Source organism: Toxotes jaculatrix, chromosome 3, assembly GCF_017976425.1.
Source record: "Toxotes jaculatrix isolate fToxJac2 chromosome 3, fToxJac2.pri, whole genome shotgun sequence".
NCBI classification, from domain to species: Eukaryota; Metazoa; Chordata; class Actinopteri; family Toxotidae; genus Toxotes; species Toxotes jaculatrix.
The window spans coordinates 20615484-20632543 of NC_054396.1; the positions used below are offsets into that span (position 1 = coordinate 20615484).

At 39.6% G+C, this 17060-nt stretch overlaps 1 protein-coding gene across 2 annotated transcripts; it reads left to right on the forward strand.

The window, feature by feature from the left end:
• Nucleotides 1–636: 636 nt before the first annotated feature.
• Nucleotides 637–15974, forward strand: dctn2 (dynactin 2 (p50)). Of its 2 annotated transcripts, XM_041034790.1 has the most exons (15): nt 637–845; nt 1171–1239; nt 2006–2014; nt 4797–4893; nt 5918–5979; nt 6237–6335; nt 8445–8605; nt 9265–9418; nt 9669–9734; nt 9975–10013; nt 10237–10314; nt 11540–11611; nt 12389–12491; nt 13647–13738; nt 15105–15974. In XM_041034790.1, the coding sequence occupies exons 1-15, from the start codon at nt 810–812 to the stop codon at nt 15189–15191; spliced, it is 1224 nt and encodes a 407-aa protein (XP_040890724.1). In that variant the 5' UTR covers nt 637–809; the 3' UTR covers nt 15192–15974. The 2 variants fall into 2 exon arrangements, with proteins under 2 accessions (XP_040890724.1, XP_040890725.1); XM_041034791.1 differs by lacking the exon at nt 2006–2014.
• Nucleotides 15975–17060: the final 1086 nt, after the last annotated feature.

Here is a 17060-nt window from a genome sequence, read left to right on the forward strand (position 1 = left end):
TTTTTGCCCCGAGATTTAAAGGGCTCTCCACTGGTGTAGCACAGCACTCCCATAAAATTAGGGAACCTGGAAGACAGAAAAATATCAATCAAAGTCTAAGATCTAATCTTGACTCCTGGTCCTCAATATGAGTTGCTTTATTAAAAATAAATAATCCTGAGAACTGAAACAAGAAACATACAGCAGGGCTTTTTAATACTTAACCACTTTGGGTAAGGTAGATATTTTTTCGTGACAAAGTGAATCATCTTCTCAGTCGATCATCTTTGGCTCATTGATTGACTTGTTTGCTCGTTCCTTTAGCGCCATCATGTGACGACTCTGTAACAATTCAACAATGTACCTTTAGCAATATACATGTATTAATTTTGTTGTTGAATAAAATTAGTTGTTAAATGCACCATGAGTGCGACAGCAAATATTGTGTTTTAAATGAAAACTAAATAAAACGATGGTAAACAGAAAATGGACCGTTAAATTGTATTGGTCAAATGGAACGCATGCGTAAACAGCTCCACCTTCTCGGGGATGTTTGTTTTGTTGCCACTGGTAGGCCGTTAAAATTTTTCACAAGGCGAATACATCACCGCCCCTTCGCCTGTGCTTGTGAGAAAACCAACGTACACTCTGTCAAGTCAACCCAGTGACCACATCAGCCTGGAAGCGTCCGCCGGCTGAGAGACTGCTGGCTCATCTATCATTAGCTTTTTGTCACAGTTCGATACGGTTAATAGATAAATTACACGTTTTAAGAACTGTTATCATATTCTGTCGTGATTTGTTGGTCTCGTCTTTGCTTCCCGCTGACAATGGCTGATCCCAAATACGCTAACTTGCCAGGAATTGTAAGTGGCTAATGCTAGCAGACAGATTAGCTACATTGCTATTTGGCAACGCTATCTCCAAGCTGTGACAGCTAAGATGGCCTACATCCCTGCTGTGGACTCTGTTGTCTTCGTATTGTTTGCAGTTACTATACAACTAATAACTGTATATTCTTAGTTGCTAACTTTTCCAGTAATGTAGTGTACTGCGATACAAGCCACTAGAAAACAAAACTGGTTTTGTTGAATACGTGTTGTTGAATGGGCCGGGGCGTTGGCCAGGCTAACGATAATAAACGGGACATCTGATCGTTTTGATATATTGTTTACTTAATTGTCTCAATAGGCCTTTAACGAGCCGGACGTGTACGAGACCGGTGACCTTCCAGAAGATGACCAGGCCCAGTTTGAGTCGGTAAGTGGACGTGTTGTTTGCATTGGATTTGTCAGTTTGCAGACTGTTACTTAGCTAATTCGCTGCACACTAAGCTAACCTGACTAGCTAACCAATGTTTATACTTAATATTTAGGACAAAGTACTGATTTCTGCTTCAGCGTGCATTGTTCCTGCAACGATTAAATACCTAACCATGCAATTACTTGGCTTACTATTACTGCCTACATGGCAAAGCACTGATTGTAGGTCAGCAGTACTGTATTAAACCATGTGAGTAATCTGATGTCACATAATATTAGCTACTGAGTTGATATTTATGATGGTTAACTTAAACATTGTCACTGCATTTTTGTTGCCCTTGCTAACTCTGTAGGACAGATTAAAAATAGTCTTTGTCATCTACCAGAAGTTATTGTAAAATTAAAATTCTATCTTCTAAAGTACCATTCAACCATCTTATATAAATGAGTCAGGTAACAAAATCTCTGTCATGATGATGGTTTTTTGAACTACTAGAAATCTCAGTTTTCACTGTCATCCAACTTTAACACCAAGCAGTCATCTCCATTTAGTGGTGGCGTTGCTAGAGTTCTGTTATGCTATTGCAAAGCACTTTGTAAATAGTTAAGGGGTGCTGGTCTGACTTTGCTTTAAACATGTCTGGGCTTTTTACTGACCAGCTGAGTGAATCCTAATTGGCATTTTCCCTTCCATGTGTCCACATTCGTTCTTCCCATACCCTTGCCCTTGTTTTGACTCTTCCAAACCCTTCCGGGAACCCTAGTTTGTACAAGTAAGACTGGCTCCATTTTACTCTCAGTGAGCTTAATGCCATGCTTTTTATGCATGTTTTTTCAAATCTCATGTCCACTTTTCCTACCTCTATTGATTGGGATGAAATGAGAAATAAATGAATGGAGTGACCCTTTTGTGCTCTGTAATTCATACATTTGTGATTGTTTTGAAGTTAAAGTAATTGATTCTTTTCCTCCCATTTATGTAGCTCATTAAAACTTTTCAAGGGCATAGTGACTTTGATGGGTCTTCAGTAGCACTTTTTCGCTCTTTCACTTGGTCATGCTTTGACAAAGCAGTGAAGGCTCAAGTGTGTTTCTGCGTGAGTGTGAGGCTCCGACAGGAGAAAAAAAAATGTTTATTTGTTTTAGAGATTTTCCCATGTTAACCTGTCATCATGTTCTAACAATGCTTCCTGGCTAACCACACTATTAACTGGATATTTTAAAGGTCTCTGTACACTGTGTGATAACATCTTTCAGGTTCATCTTCTGTCACACTGTAAGATGGATATAATATATAATCAAATCTATTAAACTCTTAGTTATTAATTTTGAGACATGTCAGATTGCTCAATAAATGGCTGTTGAATCACAGCGCCATCAGTAGGAAAAAAATGCAAACGGAAACAAGCCATTAAATTTGCTCTTATTTTGAAAATGCACTAAGACAAAAATTAAGCTTTGGCCGTGTTACTGGCATTTTTATGTCCCGCAGGAGTGTCACCATAGTTCTTCAAATTACTTTTTGTTTTGCTTCCATATTTTTAGTTTATGCCCATTACTATTCTCAAAAATTTGGTATACAGTGCTGCATCACCCAAACTTTGCTGCGCCATTTTGTGTAGGGATGCTACATACAGGCATCTACGTCGATACTTACCTTATTAAATGCATCAGGCATTGGTTAGATGTAATCAATCCATGTTTAGATGACAGTGTCTTTGTCATTACAAATTTTTGTGTTTCCACTATCACTTATGCTCATTCAGTCATGGTGAGCTGCAGACTCCCTTTTTAGTGCCGTAGCTGCTCCTGGCTTCATGTTACTTTACAGAAAAAAGAAGTTGGAGCGGTATGTTCCTATTTTCATGTCATATCCTGACTGATTGGTTTGTAAATGTTGGTTGTAGCAGCAGTTACACTGAGAATTTGGTCCTGAATTTCTAACACTGTCAGATCTCTGATGCAACTGGAAGTCAGCCATTGGTGGACATGTCTCACTGGGCAGTGTAGGATCACCATCTTGGATTGATGATCATTGCGTTTGTCTGGGACAGTCCAATATCACAGTGTACAGGGGCCTTAACTTGGATATGCTTCATTAACTGCTTTGGTTCAGTATAGAAGTTTAAGTTAGGATGAACTACATGTTATGTTATTAAGAACAATTTATAATAGATATAAATTTTGGTATCAGAATTTCTTGTAGGGTTTTAAATTTCTGGACTTTTAGGCTCCCTTAAACCACCCATCACCCTTCATTCTGATTCATGGATTTATTTGTTTTTATGTTTTTTTTTACATCAATACCCTGCATCCATATAATAATGTTGTGAGACCTCCAATGCCCTCCTTGAGCGCATTTTGGTCACACGACATTATAAAGTACAGTATAGCATCAGAAGAGAAAGTAACTTGGTGGTGTTAATGGACCATCATACCACAGTGAATCGGGTAAGAGAGAAAGAACTGGATACATCACGAGCTGTCTGAACAAAGTGTCTCAAGGGGTTTTAGCAGAAACTCTCAGGACACTGCTTTCTTTCTTATCTTTCCCCGACCCTGGCCAACTGTTCCTGTTGTGTGCATGGCATGTGATAACCACATTAATCTGTGTTGTCTCTCTCTCTCTCTCTCTCCCCCCTACTTTTCTCTCTCCCTCTGCTCTTCCGTTACTTTCTCTAACTCTCTTTGGAAACCCAAGGAGCTGGTAAGAGCCTGACTAACTCTCCTCCTCTTCCTCCACCTCCTCCTCTTCCTCCTCCTTCCCGGCATTTGTGTAACTGTCTTGTGTTGTGTGTTTTGTTGGTCTGTGTTTTTATATGAATCTGTGTGTGAGCCCGGACTCATCATCTATGTGTCAGTGGTGTTTTAATCCTACCCATAGCCACTAGTTAATCATTATTGATCACAAGGAGATGTTGATCAAATGACAGTCTTGTGTACTCCCCAGAATCACTAATCAATGAACCATCATTTAGAAATGTGAATATAGTGGCTTCTAGCTTTAGTTTTGCCTTTTTCATTCACATACTATTTTTTTTACCGTAGTACACCTATGCCACATTAAGTATATATTTTTATAATGCATTAAACCTTTTTAAGCTTTGACATCACTGTGATATTTAATTTTGCTGATGTGTCTCCTGCCTGCTACCAAATTATGTTAATGTTAATTTGGTTCTTGCCAAGACACCCCTGAATAATGGCTGTGAAGCTCTTGCAAATTTTCATGATTCATGACTACAAAGGTTTTTAATTTCTGAGGTTATCTAACCTTGGTGAGCGATTATACACCTGTGGAATCAATTTCGTTAATGCAGTATCTTGGAAATCATATTTGGGGGTCAGTGATCAAGTGTAGCTCTGCTCAACTCTGCTCAGATATTACCAACTTGTCAACATATTTCAAGTCAGCCTTGGGCTTTGAGACTTTTTGCTTTCTGACTCAGTAAGCCAAGGCTCATTTTTAAGAGTTTGCTGTCTCTATAGTCTTACATGCTCTTTATTATTTGTTTAGGTTTATATGACTTTATTTCCTGGTGTTTCCAATGACAGGAGGAGCTCTGCAGTGACAGCGTGGAGAGGATTGTGGTCAACCCCAACGCAGCCTATGACAAGTTCAAGGACAAGCATGTCAGCACCAAGGGACTTGGTCAGTTTGTAGTGGATGAAAAATTACTTTTTACTTCTCTATGTACGTTAACTTATTAGCTTATGGGATAATCCCACTAAAAAGTGTTTTCTGTGTATCTAAAGCATGATATAGCTTATATCCCCAGTGTCATCTGCCTCAGTTATTGTACACAAAGTATAAAAAACACATCAGTGAGCCAAACTGTTGCACTGGGTAAGATGATCCCCCATTACGGTGAACATGGGCACTGTAGTTTATTATGAGTTCATCCCACATGCTTATTTGGACTAGAACACTGAATCTGTGGCTGAAAATAGTCCCTAACAATACACTTTTAACTGTGCTTTGAGTATAATAGTCTAAAAACTACAGTGAAAAGTTACTGAAAAAGTTTTTAAGTTGCTAAAAAATGAAAATATATATTCATGACCTATTTTTAAAGATTTACATCTTCAGTAAGAACAAATAGGCTTGGGGCTGAGAGCACCAGAGACTGAGGAAGTCAGAGAAAATAGGACAAACTGCTGTAGGTTTTGGTGTTTTCACAGGATTTGTTGACTTTAACAAAAAGCCTTTATACTTAAACTAACTTATCTATCTAATACAGAAGGGCAACATTGCAATTAGTGAGGATCAGGGTTGACAGCCTCAATCAATTAATTATGTACGGTAATTATTAATAGAAATCATGCTATGACTGGCAAAGTTTATCAGCATGCCTCACACAAAATAACATTATCGTAATCTTTTCATAATGTTTTTTTTTTTTTTTAACAAAATCTGGTATTTAATCTTAATGGTGAAAGAAATTTAAAAACAATTCATCTTACAAAATGTAAGAATGTCAAACAGAATTAATGGCCTCTGTTGCTTCAAAATGTTGCCCTACCAATATGGCTGTAACAAAACTGATCCATCCCTCTGGCTATTTAAAACCCCAAATCTTGCTCTGGCTCAGTCTGGGCTTCATACTGACTCCAGTCTGCTTTCTCTGTGCCAGTTTCTTGGTTTCTCTTACAATCCATTTGTCTCTTTTTCACAGACTTCTCAGACAGAATCAGTAAAAGCAGAAGAGTGGGTTATGAGTCAGGAGAATTTGAAATTGTGAGTACATTCTATTCAGCAGACATTCATCACTTCACTTTATATTCTTTTAGAAGGCATTCCATTTTGAGGATAACAACACTATTATGATTTTTATTTCACTCACTACATGTGTTTTCTGATAAATTCAAAGAGTCTGATATGGTGTTGTTGTGTGATCGTTTGTCTCAGGGTGGCTCTCTCTGTGCTAGACCCACTTTGCTGTTGTTTAATATTCATGTGGTTTTTTTGTTCTGCTCTCTCTCATCTTTGTTTAGCTTGGAGAGGGCTGCGGAGTGAAGGAGACGCCCCAGCAGAAGTACCAGCGCCTGGTGAACGAGATCCAGGAACTCACTCAGGAGGTGGATTCCATCCAGGTGAACTGACAGCAGGATGCACACATGTACCCAAACACACTTCTCCTTGGCCCATAAGATTTGGCATGGGACGGTACACACTGACTATCCAGCCTTTATCTTGCTGTCCATGCCTTTTAGTTAGAACTAAAATTTCAGAGGTGTAATATTTTTATCCAATTCTTCCTGCTGCATTAGACACTAGTGATGTCAGGACACCAGAAGTTCAGTAGTTGGTACCAATACAATGGAAATTTCATGATTCTCTACACCGAATTCAGTATCGTGGCAAAAAAAACCAAGAAAACAACAAGAGGCTGCAGCACACATAATGTACAAACACACACACCCCTTCATATAGTGAATGTGTAAGCAGGAGTTTAAATTGACTAACATGGAAACAGACCAGTAGTGTGAAAACATTCATTTAAAAAGTCAACATTTGCTATGTTAGCCTAAACAGGATAATGTTAGCCTTTGTGATTGCTGAGTGTGGAGCATTGGTACAACAGATGTCAGCTGTTGCAACTGGCAGACAATGAAGATAACATTTCAGGATATTAACATTTTGATGGCATGTTGTTGATATAAAGTTAACAACTGAAACTCACTCACCCTGAATGCTGTGCACAGATCCGGATCCCTGTCTTTGAGGCACTTAGATAAGTTTGAGATGTTTACTCCTTTTGTTCAAAATGGTCTGTAATACCATTTGCGTACTGGCCATCTGTGATACCTACAGTGCAGTAGAAAAACAAGTACCATCCATCACTTTTCAGAATTTTGGCATCAACTTGGTACTGAAGTATTGGTTCTTGTGACATCCCTGCTTGAGACCCTAGAAGCCGATCCAAAGCTCAGTATGTTGTGTGCATTGAAGCTTTAAATTCACTCTGATAATGAGTTTTGGTTAAAACCAGTGCAAGGAATTGCATTTCAGACTTATAAAGACCTCACAAGCCAGAAACTAATTAAGCCTCAAGTGTCATTAACTTGAATGCACACAGAGCAGGGTCTGTTGCTGTACGAGTCCAACACCAAATTCCAATTCAGCCCATTAATTGGCAATTTCAGCGACAGTATCTGTTGCTTTTGAGTTCGTGCAGGTCATACTGACAGAATAAACAGCCTTACTGGGGGAACAAGTTGCCTTTCTTCTATAGCCTCTAAATTTAGACTTATGAAAAGCCTCCTTGGGGCATTTGACATGCTCCAAGTGATGCGTTATAATTCATTGGGGTAAATGTAGTCAAGTCACATGCCGCATGCTTGGGTGAGAACATAATGTAATTTACTTACACAGGACAAACTGACTGAGAGGTAATGGCAGAATTTGGGTGAACGTACCATGCAGGGATCTCACCAGCAATAGTGTTAGTTCTAACATGTTTCTGTATGTGATTGTGGGCTGTCAAGAGATGTTACACACCTAAACTAAGGTTGTCCCATCCCTTATTGTGGAGTTTCAGTCAGCTACATCAGACCTGTAGCAGGCACTGTCACTGCTGCTACATACAGTAAATGAATTATTCTAGCCATCCATTTTCTGCTGATTATCTGGGTCCAGGTTGCATTAATCTAATTAGCTATAACATTGGAAAATAACATTGTAATACTGCTGGGAAGTACTGGAAAAATGTGATATGATAAATAATTCTAGGCCTTGTTACCCCTACTGGTTTTTCCATTATACTTGCTGATACTTTGACCAATATGATAATGAAGCATGAATTAAATAGCGATTTCTGTGGTATAGAAAAGGTCTTTAAAATAGTTTAACTTGGTGAACCCTGCTGAAACCCTGTTCAAAATGAACTTAACTTTTACATAGAATATTTCAGTAGTTAATCCTAAATTAAAAATACCCTTTAATTCTGTTATATTTGACACACATTTTCAGAAGACATTATATTTATATGCTAAATGAAGAGTGAATGTTTGTGTGTACAGTATGTTTTCCTTTTTGTAATTTGGCATGGGACATATGTTCTCTGTGAAGAATTTACCTGGTTGGCCCAGACAGACTTCTAGTCTCCTGTGCCTCCGCATTGATGTCCCTAAAAAAAAAAACAAAAAAAAAAACAACATTGTTACTCCTGTCTAGTTACATTGGTGTCCCTTTTCCTGCAGGCTGCTACAAAGGAAAGCAATGCAGAGGAGCGCCTGACCCCAGTGGTACTTGCCCAGCAGGCAGCCCAGCTCAAACAGCAGCTGGTTTCTGCCCATCTCGACTCACTGCTGGGACCACAAGCACACATCAACCTGGCCGATCCAGATGGAGCGTTGGCTAGGTGAGCTGAGAGGAGGTTGACAGGACAATAAAGCAAGAAGACAAGCATCTGGAATCTGAAACCTGATGCTACAACCTATCAGACCCTGACAGGGTGATGAGCCAGTAGGCAGCGAATGGATGGAGAGAGGTAGAGGGAAAAGGACAGCCTGAAGAGACAGAGGGAGTCAGCGAAAGATGGTCAGAGAGGAGAGCAGGGGAACTCATTTCACTGAGCCCTGGACTATAACCCTGATATAAGGAGGGAGAGAGATAAGGAAAAGGCTGTACAGCTGGTATCAGTTGACCCCATAAACTGCCAATCTCAGTGTAGCACTGCCTGGGGAGCACAAAAACCAATGGGCTGATGATTGAGGAAGGGAAATAAGAAGTGGAGAAGGTAAGAGATTAAGTTAGAGAAGGCATAGAGAGACTTAGAAACATGTCAGAGCCCAACTGAGGAGGAGGGAGGGGAGGTGAAGAAAGAGAGGGAAGGAGACTGTAACACAAGTGAAAGAAAGGGATGAAAACTGTTCCAAGCAGATCGAAGCTCACCACTACCTTCCAGTTTTACAACAGAAGCAAGAGAGAAGAGGGGAACACAGACATACCAGCACACAGAGCTGATAATAATATTGAACATATTATTCTTTTGTGTCTCCCTTTTTTTCCTTCCTGCAGGCGTCTGCTCACCCAGCTGGAAGCCGCCAAGGGCAGCCGTGGCAGCGCTGCAGGAGACAGCAAGCCAACAGCATCAGCTAAGGGCCCAGATGGAGTGATACTGTATGAGCTACACAGCAGACCAGAGCAGGAAAAATTCAATCAGTCTGCCAAGGTAAAGTGGAAAGGGGGGTGCAGGCAGCAAAGTCAAGTGTCTGGGATGAATGCACTCACAAAATGAACAAATGTTTCAGCTGTATGATCTCCTTGACATGTTTTTGTTTTCATTCTCATGAGAGAAGTGTCAGAATATTTGATGGAAACAAGCAAACGGGACAAAAGTATGTGCGTAGGTGTGTGTGTGTGTCTCTTGTGGGATGTTGTTGTCACTGCCAGCCATGTGTTGCCTTGTTTCGTCCCTGTAGATGGCAGAATTGGAGAAGCGTCTAGCTGAGCTTGAGATCGCTGTTGGCCCAGGATCAGACAAGCAGGTACACAGCGACTCACAGTCTTTCCACACACACACACATCCGCTTTTAATTCTTTCCTGTCTCATTCACACTAATTCGGTTTATCTCCTTTTCTCTTTCACTCTTACAGCAGCAGAATTTTCATGCTTCTGTTGCTGTGTAGCAAATTCAAATAAAATCATCCACTTGATTTTAAATGATGGGTTTGGCTTCATTGCTTCTTAATAAAATGTATTTTCCCTCTTTGTGTTTATGTTGCAGGGACCTCTGAGCGCTGGTGCACAAGGAGCCAGTTTGATGGTAAGAAGTCGACAACTTTCTTTGGAACAAACTGTATAGAGTTTGTCTGTATTCATAACTTTGTGTGTCTGATGTGCAGCCAGAGAACTGGGTTATACTTCAAAGATGACATCAGTTCCTCCGAGTTTGTTTTTTGCTGCTGCACCAGTAGTAAGAGCAAGAACATTAAGTTTTGTGCTCAAGCTTATATATCACTTGTGTATGTGTGTGTTGTTTGTATCAGGACACCATTGAGCTCCTGCAGGCAAGGGTCAGTGCACTGGACTCTGCTACTCTGGATCAAGTGGAGGCAAGACTGCAGGTAACAAACTCCTGCACAGCATACAGTGCAGAGTGAGGGGGGGGGGGGGGGGGGGGGGGCGCTTTGGGTATTAACCATAGACTGTATAAAACATGGACGTAGCATCCGTAACGTCACCCATTGGTTTCGGGGAGTCGGTTTTGTGACCACAACATGGGCATTTGAGCTGCGCCATCTTGGATGTTAGTGGGAGTGTACTTTCCAGATTTGGCGAAGAGGCGGTTACTCTACGGGTCAGCCGGCCGAGAACCCGGCCACTTAGCTCGGAGCGACCGAGCTAGCCTAAGGCTAATAAGCTAAGCGGCAGCTACGTCCACCACAGGTTAGTCCCCGAGTCCGACCTGACTAGCTCGACCCCGTGTAACCGCGACACACAGCATACAACAGAGATTATAATGTTGCTGCCGTATATTACATTATTATTGTCATTATTATTAATTATAACAATAAAATAATGATAATAATAATATATTAAAATGTTTAATATTTACCGGCTTTCGCCGCTGCCTCCACCCACTATCCACTTACAGTTACAACAGAACACAAACAACAGCAGCCGCTTACTGTCGGAGCTGCTCTGTCCATGCAATGTCGGACTTTTTTAACAGAAAAATGAGACGAAATAAAATTGTAGCTTAGTATTCCCGCAATAAACGGACACTGAGAGCACGGAACACACCGCAGCAGCGTTCCTAACATTAGCTGCTCCCGTCCTCTATCTGTATCAGCAGCGACCATAAATCGGCAACTAAGTCATAGGCCAGCGAAAAAAATATGCTAATACATGCTAATTAGTGCAAACATCCAGGTAAAATAGTGAGAAATTTACTCACCGAAAAAACAGCAACACAGACTCCTTCGACGGTCGGTTAGTACAGTCTACACTACAACAAGCCATATTGTCACAAAAACCTATTCGAGCATTGGCAAACAAACACGGACTCTGCAGCCCCTGTCAACCGCTGGAGGTAGCCGGAGGCCTCTGGATGTAGCCGCCTAGCCCAGCCGATGCTTTAGCAAAGAGCTAACTTCCAGTGCCTGTCTAAGGAGCTGTCACTCAACGTAACCACGCTCTAATTTATGTAAGAATTTTAAGCCTATATAACACTAAAACGGTTGTGGTACAAAAAAATTCTTGCTTGTTTTCGCTGTTTTCTGTCTAAATGCCCTAAAATTATATCCCTTGCAAAATTAGAGTAAATTACCTTTTTCCTCTCCCATTTAGAGTGTTCTTGGGAAGATGAATGAGATTGCAAAACACAAGGCGGCGATTGAGGATGCTGAAACACAAAACAAGGTTAGTAATCCATATACACCCATGCAAAGTGAATGCTGTAATAAGCTCAGATGCATTTATACTCTGTAAATGGAAACGCACAGCTTCTATACAGTCATACAGTCCACCTGTGATTCCTCCATTACAAAACGCTTTTAGATGGAAGACTCTCCAGGATGTTTTTGTCAGAAGTTGTATAATGTATCCTTTAATTTTGTAGCCTCACAGAAAATAATATTGAGAGTTTCCCTCTTTGTGATATTCATTTGGAAAACCTCCACTAAGAGTTTACAGAGTCCAGCCTGTGGTAGCCAGACTAAACAGTGAAGAGGGGCAGCATATGTAAAATTTGGATTTAGTACTGTCTTTATCAAACAGCTTTTTACTAGTGAGAGCCATTTTGGAGGAGTATCTCAGATCCAGCTATGAGGTCTGCATGATATCCATTGTAATGTTTCCATGTGTCTGTGTTTTACCCTTAATAGGCCAGTAGAGGGCAGGTCATGTTAATTTAATTATTATTATTGTTGTTATTAATATTGTTGTATATGACAAAGTATTTCAAAGTGATTTCTTTTTAGTAGATTTTAAGATTATTGCACATAGCTGTTTTAGGCTTTGAAAAACTTTAATTATGATTCACTGAATAGGATGTAAGACATCACTACTCCAAAAAAGAAAACTATAGTACAAAAGCAATAATGTGAGATTATGTTTAATAATGTCATTGAGCCTTTATCCTTTATTTTAGTACTGAATGTTCCTCTGACTGTGTGTGTGTGTGTTTTCACGTGTCAGGTGTCGCAGCTTTATGACGTGGTGCAGAAGTGGGGTGCCATGTCCACTTCTTTACCACAGGTGGTCCAGAGGCTCGTCGCTGTGAAGGAGTTGCATGAGCAAGGTAAGACATAGGACCTGGAACTGGCTTATAAGGTCGTAGCTCAAGACTTTGTTTGTGTCCTCACATAACTCTCGTAAGCCACAAGACAATATTAGTTGATGGGGTGCCTTGAAATGGGGGTGTTCACTTTCACATCACTTTATCCCGTAACACTTTATGAATGCACTATTGTTGAGTAATTGGTTCATATGGCAAATATTGTAATAGTATTGCTCCAGGGGCAGATTTCACCCAAGTAAGGATAATAACAATGAAAACTTGGATAATTTATGTTCTGTCTCTTTTATGTGAGGGGAGAAGAACCTTGAAATGACACCCATGAGAGTTCAAGGAGAGGATGTATGTAGGTTAGTGGGGGTGGGGATTGGCATTAAAGATTCAAAATACGTAGAATGTAGAAAGTGAACATAACAGGGTGTGAACCCCGATCATGTTTCAAGCAGCATTTGGGCTGGGAAGTAACACTTGGTCTGAAAGATTTGCATCCACAATGGGAACGTCTGTATGTGAGAGACAAAAGATGAAAACTAAGCGAAAATTGGATTCAAACGGATAATGGAATTAGCCTAAACCATGCCATTCTATTATAACAAAGGGCAAAAAAAAAAATCACAGAAAGGGAGACTCAAAATGGTAATAGAATTAGACTAAATCTTGCAGTACTGTTAAATACCCCCTTGGGGTGAAAGAGATGCATGATATTATATATCACATTATCATCTTTTTATTATTTAGCACATGAAAGCAGAACCTTGGCATTAATAGATTATATTGATAATTCATTTTTGAGAGCTGAAAGAAGTCATTTATCACCCTGACTCTCTTTGCACCGATCTGTCACAGTCTGCAGCTGAGGCGCTCGTCGCTCAATAGGGTTGAGCTGCACTCATTTCATTTTTCTCTCCTAATGAAGGCAAACAAGTGAAAGCAAACACTTTCGGGTACAAAACAACAGTTACAGATTAAAATTGCACTTGTTTGTACTCCCCTTCACTTTCCCTAAGATCAAAAACATTTCATTTTTTATGCACATTTTTTTTTTAACCACAAATGTTTGAATTTGAGAACTTATACTCAGTCTTATTAATTCTTTCTCCCCGTCTCTCCTCTCCTGCCTTTTGATTTCACTTCATCCAACTCCCCACTGTCTCATAGCCATGCAGTTTGGCCAGCTGCTGACCCACCTGGACACCACTCAGCAGATGATCAACAACTCTCTGAAGGACAATAACACTCTGCTAACACAGGTAGGAAGTTAAAGCTCTTTTGGACAGTTGAGACAAGATTAAAAAAAAGTTTGTAACACTGTTAGGGTGTAGAGCTTCTTTTTTAACAGTTCTGGCCTGTTAAATGTTCATGTTGTGTGTGAGCTACAACAATCATGGCACCATTGGACTGAGTATCACTAATAACAAGGCCAGTGGAACTGCCTTTGCAAAACAGGATTTACTGCTCTGGTACAGGTTACAGGAACTAGTAGTTAAGGGTCTGAACTCCATCTTTTAAGGTGAACATCTTGTTGTGAACATCTTGCTTCACATCTTTGAAAGGTTTTTCAGAGAAGGAATGAAAACGTATTGAAATCATACAAATACACAACAAACTCAGACACTTGGCAGTGACCTCTTTTGTATGAGGAATGAATGAATGAATGAAAGATGTGTCTGCCTCCAGCACACCTCAATGTGCTCAGCAAGGACAGCTTTTCAAGGCCAAAAGTAACAAAGTGTAGCTACCTATTAGGAGGACCCAGGCTCCCCACAGCCTCCTCTGGAGTCAATAGTCAACCTGTGCTTTCACAGTTCAAGGCGTCTGGGTAGACAGACAAAGCAGCGCCTTGTCAAGTAAAACCTTCATTTTTTGATGATGTTTGTTAAAATCTTCTGAAGTCTGAAAAGTTCTGGTCTTACTTTCCATAGATTTGTGTTGTATTCTGAAATGGCCAAAGGCTGTAGAAGGTTATTGAATCTGATGTTGACATGTTTTCACAGAAAACAACATTTCTTATTCAGCAGCTCCAGTTATTCTCTAGCCTTCTGGAACATCGTTGCCTTATAATGATGGCTTTCAATAACATTTTCAGGACTCATTTGTGTATTTTAACTCCCTGTGAAATTTAATTTGCATATCCAAGAAAAGATATATGTAAAATATATTTAGTATGGCTGGATCTAATGATTCTTTTTTTATTGTCAGTTAACCTGTCATATTTTGTTGATTGTTGTGTCTCAGAAATTTAAAGGGTGCTGTCTTCAGATGCCTTGTTTTGTCCAGCCAACTTGGTTTAGCATTCTTCATTAAAAAAGAAATACTTGACCAGTTAATTAATAAAAAAAAAAAGTTTGTGTGTTTCTGTAAGCATCTCTGCTTTCCATTATGCTTTGTCTCTTACTGCTTCCTCAAATGCTGCCCACTTTTCATCTTTAATCTTCACCTCCTCTTTGTTATCACTGCCTCTCTCCACAGCTTTTTTCCGGCCACTTCTCACTACTCTGGCTCATCAATATCTCTCTCCTGTAAACCTTTACTCGCAACTTTCCCTCCAACTCTAATTCCTTCTCTCTTCCATCTGTCACTTCTTATCTAACTTTTTTCCCCCCTCTTTCTCCCCAGGTCCAGCAGACAATGAAGGAAAACCTGGTGGCTATAGAGGAGAACTTCGCTGCACTAGATCAGCGGATGAAGAAGCTCTCTAAATAAAGGAGAGCAGAGTTTGGGCCGGTCCAGGAGAGTGTAGAACATGGACAAATAATAGTTGGCTAGAGAGCACAGAGAGGGGATTGCGGTTTAACACTGTCCTTTCTTGCTGCCCCTCTCTTGCTCTCCACTCCTGCCTCTGCCTTCTTTTTTCACAAAGTGGAATGTTAGAAAGTTGGAAAAGACGGAAAAACTAAAAAAAAAAAAAGGAGACCAAATGTTCTTGTCCATCCTCCTTTCCTCATCCTTTCTCTTGCATCAAATTGATATCAGCAGAAAACACGATTTCTCCTCTCTATACATGCCACTGATTGCAGTCCCCTGTTAAGCTTACTGAGTTTTAGACTGGATTGTTTTTATAATTATTAATATTAAACATAAGAAATTCCCATTCCTTTGGAACCTCACACGATTATTAGATTTGTACTGTATACTTTGGTCAAATTAAATGGATCACACTAATTTTTGGATGATAGATGACACATTTAAGATGTTGTCAACTGTGTAAAGAAAAACAAAAAAATCAAGATCTATTGTCGATCTATCGTGTTGTAACAGGAGCACATTTGTGCGAGTGTCAGGGCCAAGTCACGGAAAGAAAGCTTGTAAATATGCCTGTGTACCTTATTGTTTCCTCACGCTCAGTCGCTTGTAACTATATTATTATGACTGAGACCAGACACCACAGACAGACTTTTAATCTGCTTCGTCATTGCCTACAAGTCAACTGTATTGTTCATCTGTGGTCATGGAAACTGATCAATAAATAAAACAAAGTGCGATAAACTCAGCTCGTAATTCATGAGATGAAGTTTTACTAGCAACGTAACTGCTGACATAGCTGCTGACTTCAATCTTATATTGGTCGGATGGAAAATAAATACATAAACCTAAATACATTCAAATGTATACCGTATTAATCTTACCAAATTACTCAGCGTATGGGCACAATTTAAGTCTTTTGTTTCCCCCCTTTTACAGAGCGTGTAGAAATGTCATGCCAGATGTTGAAACTGTGAAAAATATCAGATGAATTCATGGCTGATGTAAGGTTACATACTAACCTTTCATCATATAGGTTCTGGTAATGACTCATCAGCTGTTGCAAAATATATTCATGATACTTTATTGTGTAAAATACTTTTTATTTACAATTACAAATTTGAAAATCATATTTGCTTTCTTAATTAAATTCCAGCCTGTTCCACAACAGGTATCTAAAATCTTAAAAAAAAAGAAATCCTTTGTGGTTTCATAATTATAGAAGAATTGTTATGCCCTTTTATGAACAGGAGGTGGCAGCATAGCATATAATAAAAAAAAGGCCAAATGCACTGTACACTGATATTCCCCATTTAATGTAAACTATTCTGCAATGCCTCTGTACATTTTCTTCCCCATTAAAATACACTTCCTACCCCCAACACTTCCCACAATGGAAAAACTATATTCAACAGCTTTTAAAAACTTGAGGTGCCAACTATGAACTGCAACATCCCACATTCATGTCTGCCTAGGGACCTATGTTGCATGTCATTTCCCATTTCCATACTGTAAGCCCTTTAATAAAGAAATACAAAATGTCCCAGAAATAATTATAAAAACTTGATAGGACCGTCATCCTAAAGAACTGAAATGTAAAACTAACTACGTACTAACTAACTCTATTCCTACTGTAAACACGCCCACAGTTGTACTTGACTTGAATTCATATATGAAGAATATGTATGAGAAATGATAAAGCATCCAGGTCAGTTAGATCAAATTGGTGGTTTTAAATTTATCAGGACTAGTCTGACTCTCAGTGTGAATCAATAGAAGGCACTAAATGAATTGCTCTGTGGAGGTCAACCTCAAATCCATCAGGTATTA

Bases quoted from the DNA above. Each gene is read 5' to 3' on its own strand.
- dctn2 (XM_041034790.1), top strand. From the start codon at position 810: ATGGCTGATCCCAAATACGCTAACTTGCCAGGAATT. The intron at 6,336-8,444 runs GTGAACTGACAG...CTTTTCCTGCAG, and splicing joins AGGAGGTGGATTCCATCCAG to GCTGCTACAAAGGAAAGCAA. The intron at 9,419-9,668 runs GTAAAGTGGAAA...TCGTCCCTGTAG, and splicing joins AATTCAATCAGTCTGCCAAG to ATGGCAGAATTGGAGAAGCG.